This window comes from Nerophis lumbriciformis, linkage group LG11 (assembly GCF_033978685.3).
Source record: "Nerophis lumbriciformis linkage group LG11, RoL_Nlum_v2.1, whole genome shotgun sequence".
Lineage (NCBI taxonomy): Eukaryota > Metazoa > Chordata > Actinopteri > Syngnathiformes > Syngnathidae > Nerophis > Nerophis lumbriciformis.
The window spans coordinates 7,110,152-7,121,854 of record NC_084558.2 but is presented as its reverse complement, the minus strand read 5'-3'; the positions used below and the strand labels follow the sequence as shown (position 1 = coordinate 7,121,854).

Below are 11,703 nucleotides of genomic sequence, written 5' to 3'. Positions count from 1 at the left end.
GGGAGTTGAAAGTCCGTGTTGCTCGGCGGCAGCCCCAAAACATCACTGCTCTCGAGAAGATCTGCATGGAGGAATGGGCCAAAATACCAGCTACTGTGTGTGCAAACCTGGTAAAGACCTATAGTAATCGTTTGACCTCTGTCATTGCCAACAAAGGTTATATTACAAAGAATCGAGTTGAATTTTTGTTATTGACCAAATACTTATTTTCCACCATAATTTACAAATAAATTCTTTAAAAGTCCTACAATGTGAATTCCTGGATTTCACAGTTAAAGTGTACCTATGATGAAAATTACAGACCTCTGTCATCATTTTAAGTGGGAGAACTTGCACAATTGGTGGCTGGCTAAATACTTTTTTGCCCCACTGTATATATATATATATATATATATATATATATATATATATATATATATATATATATATATATATATATATATATATATATATATATATATATATATCAGTGACGTGCCTCACCTGCCATCATGGAAAGAAAAAAAATGTAAAAAGAAAAAAAAAAAAAATTAAATTGTTATATGTATCCAGTGATTATACTATAAAGTTATTTTCCATTTAACTTCACCAGTTTTAGATTATTTTTATTCAAAATCGCTGAATTTTCACATTTGCCGTTCAAATACTGAGAAGAGACGGTGCGGTGAACAGCAGCCAGTTGAGGCACGTCACTCCAGTGCCTCAACATGGATTGCGCAATGACTCGGCTAACTGCTGGTTTGCTGTGCAGTGAGACCGTATTGCTATATGAATTATATTATACATTTCCATAGTTTAGTTAGCTGATGTATATAATGTACAGTGTATTTTGTCAACAACTGTATGTGTGTAACGTATTTCTTGTGCTGAGCAATCATAAAACTGCTGCAAAGACGCACTGTGTGAAGCTCGCAGTAATCCCGCCTCCTGGTGGTAGAGGGCGGTAGTGATCCCAAGGAGCATTTCTGCGACTACTCGGCTGCAGAAGAAGTGACAACAAGCAGCAACAGTTAGCAGCGATCGTTTATTTTTTCCTCTTGCCTGGACTATTAACATGGAGGATTACATATCTAAAATAAAACAGTTTTCTAAACTGAACTTTCAATCGAAGCAGGAGGGAATAATTAAAGGAAGGTCTCCATCGAGACAGAGAGACTTTTAAAACTGAAGAAAGATAAGGAAGACTTCTATAAACAAGTTATCAATGCTTTTGTTCAAAAGGAGCAGCGCATGGACTTCATTTATAAGTAAAGGTAAGACCATAATAAGGTTTTTTTTTATTAAATGTGCTTTGTTGTGTGCTACAGTTTGTATGTGTAAAGTTAAAGTTAAGTTAAAGTACCAATGATTGTCACACACACACACACACTAGGTGTGGTGAAATTTGTCCTCTGCATTTGACCCATCCCCTTGATCACCCCTGGGAGGTGAGGGGAGCAGTGGGCAGCAGCGGCGCCGCGCCCAGGAATCATTTTTTGGTGATTTAACCCCCAATTCCAAGCCTTGATGCTGAGTGCCAAGCAGGGAAGAATGCTGGTATGAGCTTTTAAACATAACCCGTTAACTGCTGCCAATCAAATGGTGAATAAGATACTCTTTAGGGTTCATATGTTTGTAAATCTGACTGTGATGAAGTCAGTGCCTCACCATCAACCTCACCGCACTGATATATATATATATATATATATATATATACAGTAGGGGTGTAACGGTACGTGTATTTGTATTGAACCGTTTCGGTACGGGGGTTTCGGTTCGGTTTGGAGGTGTACCGAACGAGTTTCCACATGACCATATTAAGTAGCGTACCACACGTTGTGTAAACAATGCACACCGAGGCACAACACACGGCATGCTACCAACGACCGGGCTACGACAACATGTAAAAGCCAGAGCTGGAAGACTGCCTCGTTAAGATCTCCCGTTTGGGAACACTTCGGTGCGATACAACAATGGAGGACTGAGGTTCGCCGACATTGTTCAGCAGCAGCAGGTATGCTTCTGACAACACGTCAAACATGCTAACCCATTTGAAGCGTCACCGCCGCATTCAAGCAGCCTCTCCTCGGCGAGTCAGGCAGGGCTAAAGCAATAACTGTCATGTCTGTGTGATCATGTTTTGTTTTAGTTATGTTCGGTTTTGTTTTTGGACTCTTTGTGCACTCTTGTTTGTTTTGTCACCATAGCAACCCATTAGTTTTCACCTGTCCTCATGTCACGCACCCTCTCACGCTTTGAACTCGCACACCTGTCACTGATCATGTCACTGCTATTTAAGCCCGTCTGTTTCAGTTGATCGTCCTGCATGGTGACATTATCTATCCTTTCACACCATGCTACTTCTGACACCCCTGCTACCATAGTTCCATGCCAAGTAAGTTTTTGTTTATTGTTCATAGTTTCTGCCTTTGTGCAAGTTTTGTTTCATTAGTCTAGTTTGTTCTCCGCCATTGTGCGCGCCTTTTGTTTGCTTCTTTTTTGTAGTCTGTTAGTGTTTAAAATAAAGATGTACTTACATTCACGCCTTGCCCGCGTCAACTTTCCTTTGCACCATGGGAAAACAAACCACGCCAAAGTCCAAGTTTTGACAATAACAAATGTTTTTATAGCAGCACATTTAAGACCATATTGCATTAAAAACTAGATTTTGACCCACTTCTATGGTGGAAGAACAAAGAGCCCATAGATCCTCTTACTGCCAAGTGAGCCAGGCTGGGGACCCCGACTTAATCTGAGGCTGAGTTGACTTGAAACTGTTTAATGTTGCACTTTTTATATGTAGAAGAAAAGTGTTGTCATTTTATTTAATCTGAGCAACAACTTGAGGCAGTTTAATGTTGATTAACGTGGACCCCGACTTAAACAAGTTGAAAAACTTATTGGGGTGTTACCATTTAGTGGTCAATTGTACAGAATATGTACTGTACTGTGCAATCTACTAATATAAATCTCAATCAATCAATCAATCAAAAAAAGTACTTTATATCTAGAAAGGTTTTGTTAAGAAACCAATTCTGAGCCTTATCTTATTTAGTTTTTATTTTATATATGTTGACCACATTAACCCTGGCAATGGACCCTGTGTGTATATGTATGTTATGTCATTGTTTACAAATTTGGTAAATAAATAACCAAAAAATGTATATTTTGTTGTTTTCTTACTGTACCGAAAATGAACCGAACCGTGACCTCTAAACCCGAGGTACGTACCGAACCGAAATTTTTGTGTACCGTTACACCCCTAAAATACAGTCGTGGTCAAACAGCTCAATTTTTGTTTCCTCTGACCACAGAACTTTCCTCCAGAAGGTCTTATCTTTGTCCATGTGATGTCAGATGAAACAAAAATTGAGCTGTTTGGCCACAATACCCAGCAATATGTTTGGAGGAGAAAAGGTGAGGCCTTTAATCCCAGGAACACCAATTCCTACCATCAAGCATGGTGGTGGTAGTATTATGCTCTGGGACTGTTTGGCTGCCAATGGAACTGGTGCTTTACAGACAGTAAATGGGACAATGAAAAAGGAGGATTACCGTCAAATTCTTTAGGACAACCTAAAATCATCAGCCCGGAGGTTGGGTCTTGGGCCAACAGGACAATGACCCCAAAGACAAGGCACGGGAGAAGCAGGGGACAGCCCCCAAGCCAGCGAGAGACCACAACCCGTGCGGGCAGAAAAAATTTTCTGAGGTGGTACTTGCCGGAAAAAGTTTGACAACCACTGTTGAACAATATCTCAGTCTTTGCAACGCTTGCACAGAAATAAGACCTAACTAACCATGTATGACTGAGCAGAACGGGAGCTTGGGGGAAGGCAGGTGTGCAGCAAGCACAGGGAGCTTCTTATTAACGTCTCACTCAAGCCGCAAGAAGAGTGAAGTGTGTGAGGGTAGACACGTCAAGAAGGATATTTTTTTTCTTTTTTTATATATCACTCCCATCTCCTTGTCAGTGTCGGTGTGAGAGAAGCCGACGACAGATGACCTACATTTGCTTTTCGAGGCGGGCTCCTGCAGAGGAGGCCTGCCCACATGCAGAAAATAAAGATGTTCAAGTATGGCACAGATGAAGAAAAAAAGGAAGCAAGCTATTTTTAAGTAAAAAGGTAGTGGAGGAAATGAGGCAAGGAGAAAGTTTTGACGCTAATCCTCCACTGGTGTTTATATAACGCACATCTTCTATTCTGCTCCATGCACATCAAAGCTTTGCAAATCTGCATATATGATGCATCCTGGGAACAGCAGATGTGTGCATTTCTGGGAGGGAAATAAGCTCCTTTGGAGTGTATTTTGACTTCTTTGGATGTGTCACTGCTCAAGTCCCCGGTGATGATTGTCCCCATTGCAGATGTGGCATCAAAATAAGCGTTTAAAATATGATGGAGAAATTAAATAAAAGTGCTTCTCAAGACATCATGTAGGTGCTGTCACTATCATGCTGTGCTCTAAAGATTTCATGGCTCCTAATGAAGTCATCAGACTGGAAGATGCATGTCTGCTACAATGCTGCCACCTGCAGTTGACAATCATGAAGCTTGTAAGGCTGGTTTTCTACTGAGAGACATAATCCAACCATTGTCAGTATTCATTGGCAGACTATAATAAGCTTATATACAATGACTACCAGGGAAGCGGTTTTTCTTCAAAACATTCAACGAAACAATAGTAACAATACAAGAGGAAATGTTAGTCATCAAAATTTACAGATGTTTTAAATATGTTTTACCCCTCATACTTTTCATGCACAGCCCTAACATTCCTACATAATATATTTTGTTGCAATAATTACATTTGACAATATTGCTGTAGTCAGTTTTTTTTCATGTTGAATATAAATAAATTATTGCATGATTGTTTTAATTTAATTTAGTGTGGATCGGTGGTTCTTAACCTTGTTGGAGGTACCGAACCCCACCAGTTTCATATGCATTCACCGAACCCTTCTTTAGTGAAAAATAAAATGATGTTTTTTTTTGTTTTCAAATTCAAGACAAAGTTATATGTTTTTGGTAACACTTTAGTATGGGGAACATATTCTATATCAGTGGTTCTCAACCTTTTTTCAGTGATGTACCCCCTGTGATTTTTTTTTTTTTAAATTCAAGTACCCCCTAATCAGAGCAAAGCATTTTTGGTTGAAAAAAAAAGATAAAGAAGTAAAATAACGCACTATGTCATCAGTTTCTGATTTATTAAATTGTATAACAGTGCAAAAATATTGCTCATTTGTAGTGGTCTTTCTTGAACTATTTGGGGGAAAAAAAGATGTGGAAATAACTAAAAACTTGTTGAAAAACAAACAAGTGATTCAATTATAAATAAAGATTTCTACACATAGTAGTAATCATCAACTTAAAGTGCCCTCTTTGGGGATTGTTATAGAGATCCACCTGGATTCATGAACTTAATTCTAAACATTTCTTCACAAAAAAAGAAATCTTTAACATCAATATTTATGGAACATGACCACAAAAAAATCTAGCTGTCAACACTGAATATTGCATTGTTGCATTGTAATGAATGGAATAACCTACTTGATTTGATGTTCACTTTATGAACTTACATTCATATTTTGTTGAAGTATTATTCAATAAATATATTTATAAAGGATTTTTGAATTTTTGCTATTTTTAGAATATTTAAAAAAAATCTCACGTACCCTTGGCATACCTTCAAGTACCCCCAGGGGTACGCGTACCCCCATTTGAGAACCACTGTTCTAAGTAACAAAGACTTAATTTAGAGTTTTTTTGGACACTAGGGGAACATATTCTAAGTAACAAAGACTTGATTTAGAGTTATTTGGTTAGGGTTAGGGTTATAATAAGGCCATGCCGTTTAAGGCATTAATAAGTACTTAATAATGACTAGTTAAGAGCCAACTAATTTGCATGTTAATAAGCAACTAATTAATGATGAATATGAAATATGAATATATATCGGTTCGCAGCTGAGTGTGAAGCGACTGGGATGAGAATCAGCACCTCCAAGTCCGAGTCCATGGTTCTCGCCCGGAAAAGGGTGGAGTGCCATCTACGGGTTGGGGAGGAGATCTTGCCCCAAGTGGAGGAGTTCAAGTACCTCGGAGTCTTGTTCACGAGTGAGGGAAGAATGGATCGTGAGATCGACAGGCGGATCGGTGCGGCGTCTTCAGTAATGCGGACGCTGTATCGATCCGTTGTGGTGAAGAAGGAGCTGAGCCGGAAGGCAAAGCTCTCAATTTACCGGTCGATCTACGTTCCCATCCTCACCTATGGTCATGAGCTTTGGGTTATGACCGAAAGGACAAGATCACGGGTACAAGCGGCCGAAATGAGTTTCCTCCGCCGGGTGGCGGGGCTCTCCCTTAGAGATAGGGTGAGAAGCTCTGCCATCCGGGGGGAGCTCAAGGTAAAGCCGCTGCTCCTCCACATCGAGAGGAGCCAGATGAGGTGGTTCGGGCATCTGGTCAGGATGCCACCCGAACGCCTCCCTAGGGAGGTGTTTAGGGCACGTCCGACCGGTAGGAGGCCGCGGGGAAGACCCAGGACACGTTGGGAAGACTATGTCTCCCGGCTGGCCTGGGAACGCCTCAGGGTCCACAGGAAGAGCTGGACGAAGTGGCTGGGGAGAGGAAAGTCTGGGCTTCCCTGCTTAGGCTGCTGCCCCCGCGACCCGACCTCGGATAAGCGGAAGAAGACTGGTGCACAAAATGAACCGTGCATGAACATCACCTTGTTCAAAGAACAAAACCAACACAGTGCATAAACTCACAACAAATTCCACACCTGCAAATCAGTGTGACTTCTGCTGTTGCCGTATCCGTAATACGCCGATAGGGAGAAGTTTTTATTTACACGATGAGTCGGGTGTGTCTTGACCTGCGCCGAACCCCTGAGCCAGACTCACCGAACCCCTAGGGTTCGATCGAACCCAGGTTAAGAACCACTGGTGTGGATCTATAAGTTGTTTTCCTTTCTTGTATAATAAACGATAGCAGTTAAAATGGTGCACAATTATGAGCAGAAACCCCTATGGAAAATGTGTATTAAAAGTATGATTTATTTGGGCGAAGGCATGCTGTGAAGTTACATATCCAGTATAGTAGTACAAACGTACACAAGACATGGAACATACTAGAACCTAAGTGTTTTTGGTTAGAGTTGATCTCAAACATGCACAGAGTTACAACGTCATACATTACATATTTCCAATTTCTAATGACATGTCTGAAAAGGAGTAGGAAGAAGCAGCGCTACCCTTTTTCTGATTTTTGTAGGTGGTGTTACACATTATTGCTACAGTTACACCGCGACTCAGGACAATATGTGAGTTAAGTGAACGGCCCACAAGGATTGGTGTAAGAAAATGTCCCCGTTGCTTGTCGACAGCTCATCTGGATAGTCATCACCACCTTTATCAACTGATCTCATGGCCCTTTTCCTTATCTTAGGACTGGCACGACAAGCACTTATGACTGAGCAGGATTAATATCTCAGTCAGCACGCAAGAATGATTTCACACCACAAAAGTCTTCCTGCTGTTGTATTTTTCGTGCTTCGTCCTGTTGAGCTTCTTTCTGCTCTTCTGCGACCCGAGCTTCATCCTCCCGCTGCTGGCCGTGGCCTCGGTCCCAGCCTTTTCCGAAACCTTCTTCACAAGCTCCCCTGGCTTGTAGCTGTGGGGGCTCTCTGAGGCGTATTTCACTCGAGTGGAGCAGAACAACTTAACGGAGCTGTAGAGAAGTTCCATGCAGCTGGAGATGGCCGCCAAGACTCCTATGGCAAAGTAGAAGCAAAGGAAGACCGTTTTCTCTGCTGGACGCGAGGTGAAGCAGTCTACGGTGTAGGGACAAGGGAAGCGGCTGCAGGGATACTGGGCGTCCACCTTGAAGCCGTACAGCCACCACTGTCCGACAAGAAAGCCGACTTCTGCGACAATGCGGAAGGCAACGTTGACGATGTACAGCCTCCTTAACTGCCGAGTTTCCTTGTAGTCTGGAAAGGACTTGGAGCCACTTGTCCTCTTGCTGTGATGATGCATGGCATACACGAGAAAGAGCATTGACGGCGTGGCAATGAGGACGATGTGAAAGACCCAGAAGCGGTACTGGGAGATGGGAAAGGCCTCATCGTAGCAAACCTGCTTGCATCCCGGCTGCAGGGTGTTACAAGAAAACTCCTCTTGCTCATCTTCAAACAGGTCGCTGGCCACCGTTCCCAGGATCAAGATCCGAAAGACGAGCATGAGCAGGAGCCAGAAGCGACCCAGCATGGGCGAGTGGGCCTGGAGGTGGTCGAAGAGGCCGCCCAGCAAGCTCCATTCTCCCATGACTGCACCGCCGTCTCACGCACAACCTTGCCACCGATTGCGGGGGAGAAACTGAAAGGCATCTATCGAGGATGAACGAATGCCTTTGTTTTTCACTTTACAACTGTTCATATTCCACGGATCTACAAGGAAAAATGAAACTTGTTATGTCAGAAAGCACTAAAGGAATAAAACAATAAAAGCGCAAATAGATTAACGATACACACACATTGCAGGGCAAAGTACTTCGAAACTGTTTAGAATCCTAACTATTGGTCAAGTATATTTAACAATGAATTTGACTTGGTAGCCTGTGCTCTTGTTCAATGTAAGAAACAAAGTAAAATGTAACAACTACAAGAGAACACAGCACCGTGGCAGCCATCCGTCATTTACCAGCATCAAATCCAAAATTAGATAGTTTTAAATACCTTGTGGAATTTGTCCTCGCCACTTCAAGCTGAGAAACCCAATTTCTGGCTGGTGACTTCTTCCTCTACAAGATTAAAGCCACACTTCACAGTGCGTTCTTCCAACATCTTCAGAGAATGGCGTAGATAGGGTTGAGGTTTGCAAAGGCTTTTAGTAATTGAGAGGGCTGACGGTTTCCCAAGTTCCTGTTTGCTACTTATCTCCACTCATCAAGCGTCACACACTAGAGATGTTTATAAAGAATTGATGATGAGGCATTCCTCAAAGCAGGAAAAGCCTGTTTAGAGGGATGCGCGGCAAAACTTTTGATTTTTCTTATCAGGTTATAAATAAAACATTTGACACAAAGGATTTTCTTACTCTAAGGTTTTCATTGAAAGGGAAACAAGTACTTTGAGCAGAATTGCATGAAGCTTTAGCCTCAACTCTTTCTTTTTTATTTTAAACATTCTTGCTGGGGCTGTTCTCTAATCACAAGGTCAATCTGGGCTCATACTATTGAATGATTAGTACAGTCAACACAGCAATTTTAAATAAATAAAAAAAGGTTTCTCCTTTTATTGTGCACAATCTTTCAGATGATAAAATGATGTTTTAATTGGTAAAATACCAGTGTGTTTGCTAGTTTTTGAAACCAAGTTTGAGTTTGTTACTGTTAAGACTAATGTAACCCTAGTCCAGTGGTTCTTAACCTGGGTTCGATGGAACCCTAGGGGTTCGGCGGAGGTCAAGACACACCCGACTCATCGTGTAAATACAATCTTCTCCCTATCGACGTATTACGGATACGGCAATAGCTGACTGGTTTGCAGGTGTGTAATTCGTTGTGAGTTTATGCACTGTGTTGGTTTTGTTCTTTGAACAAGGTAACCAGTAATAAAACATGGTAACACTTAGTATGGGGAACATATTCACCATTAATTAGTTGCCTATTAACATGCAAATTAGTAACATATTGGCTCTTAACTAGTCATTATTAAGTACTTATTGTCTTATTCGGCATGGCCTTATTATAACCCTAACCAAATAACTCTAAGTCTTTAATACTTAGAATATGTTCCCAGAGTGTCCAAATAACTCTAAATTAAGTCTTTGTTAGTTAGAATATGTTCCCCATACTAAAGTGTTACCAAAAACATATAACTTTGTCTTGAATTTGAAGAAAAAAAAACATTTTATTTTTCACTAAAGAAGGGTTCAGTGAATGCGCATATGAAACTGGTGGGGTTCGGTACCTCCAACAAGGTTCAGAACCACTGCCCTGGTCTAACTACAACAGTTCCAGCAGTAAAAGCGCATTCTTAGTTGGATTGTAAACATTTTCATCAAATGACAGTTTAGTACAGTAAGTCAATCATACCGGTTACATACCTGCCAACTTTTGAAATCAGAAAAACCTAGTAGCCAGGGTCCAGGGGCCGCAGGCCCCGGTAGGTCCAGGACAAAGTCCTGGTGGGGGGTTCAGGCTTCGCCCCCCAGACGCAAAATGATTATTAGCATTCAGACAGGTTAAAATGTTGCTAAAACCATCACTTTTCTATCAGTCACAGTGACTTTTCAAAACAAAAATATTACAGCAAAAATCATATGGGTTGATTGACATGTTTATTCTGTAAGCTAACTTCAATAGTTTGAAATTATTTTGACAGTTAATGCCAGTTATCCTGTCAACCTTTCACAAGACTTCAATTTGTTAATTGAAAGTATAAACAGTATAAACACTTTTTACAGTAAACAAATGGTAAAACAGTACTAAACAATTCCATTTAAAAAAAAATTGGTGTCATTATTAACTTTCTGTCCAAGCTTGTATAATCTACTGCCTTGTTCAATTGTATAAAATATTCTGTGCCTAAAATTCACATTTCTATCACAATTATCATACTGTAAACATGGTAAGCTAACTTCATTAAAATGAATAGTCCTGTCCAGGCCCGGCCCTAACCAATCTGGCGCCCTAGGCAAGATTTTAGGTGGCGCCCCCCCACATCGGCAGTGAAGTGTATATACTCACAAGAAACCGAATAGCTTTGTCTTTGACCTTTTTTTTTTACTTACAACTATACCTAATATATAAAGGGGTGGAAAAGTGACTATTACCTGCAGGGAAAACATTAGCTAACCAGAAGGCAATAACAATGTAAACAAAAAACACCTGCTTAAAAGATCTAATACAAATGTCCCTGAGGAATGTAAGGTGGGAGTACTGTAATTACCTAACGTTACATTATTATTTTCCATAACAATTTAGCCCCCTCCACAATATTAACCCGACGTTAAAACAGAACTAGCTATTTATTGATTAGCAATTGCCGAATCATGTAACATTAGCTTAATGCTAAAAAGCCAGGTTACTATCACATTCTGTAACAGACAAATAATTTCAAGTAGGCATACCTGCTACCTCTGTCTTTTCTCGTTTCTCCTCCTCTTCTTTTCTCTTTTTTCTTCCCTGGGCACCTGACAGTTTTGGCCGTTTTGACATCTTGTGTTGATTTTTTGATGTGGTGACGTCCAAAAAGAGTCATGATATGGGAAGGGAGGGGGCGCACCGTGCGGGGGGAGGGGGCGTAGTGTTGTAACAAATAATATTTCTATTAAATAGGCTTTACTTTGCATTTTAATTAACGTGGGATTATTTTTTGTATTTAGAAATAATAGTACCAACTTTTTTTTTTTTTTCTCCAACATTTGTGGAACTGGCGTGGCGCCCCCTGATGGACGGCGCCCTTAGCATTTGCCTATACGGCCTATGCCACGGGCCGGCCCTGGTCCTGTCAATAGCATGGAATTACAATTCAAATGTAGTTTTTTTGTAAGCCTTTCAAAAGAATTCAAAATGTGAAAAATTAATGAAAATTAATTTAAGCCATCAGACACTTGAAAAGTGGCACATCACATCTCTAATGTAATCATTTTAACTTTTCAACAGAAATAGCACTGCAAAAATATTAAGGACATATTTCTGTATTTTGGTAGTTA

At 40.7% G+C, this 11,703-nt stretch overlaps 1 protein-coding gene across 1 annotated transcript; it reads right to left on the bottom strand.

Annotated features, from left to right (window-relative positions):
* Positions 1-7,103: 7,103 nt before the first annotated feature.
* Positions 7,104-8,857, bottom strand: LOC133610121 (gap junction delta-3 protein-like). Its single transcript, XM_061966198.1, has 2 exons — positions 8,721-8,857; positions 7,104-8,432 (listed from the first exon to the last, which is right to left on the bottom strand). Exon 2 carries the CDS (start codon positions 8,308-8,310, stop codon positions 7,498-7,500), a length of 813 nt encoding a protein of 270 aa, XP_061822182.1. The 5' UTR covers positions 8,311-8,432; positions 8,721-8,857; the 3' UTR covers positions 7,104-7,497.
* Between the last annotated feature and the right edge of the window lie 2,846 nt (positions 8,858-11,703).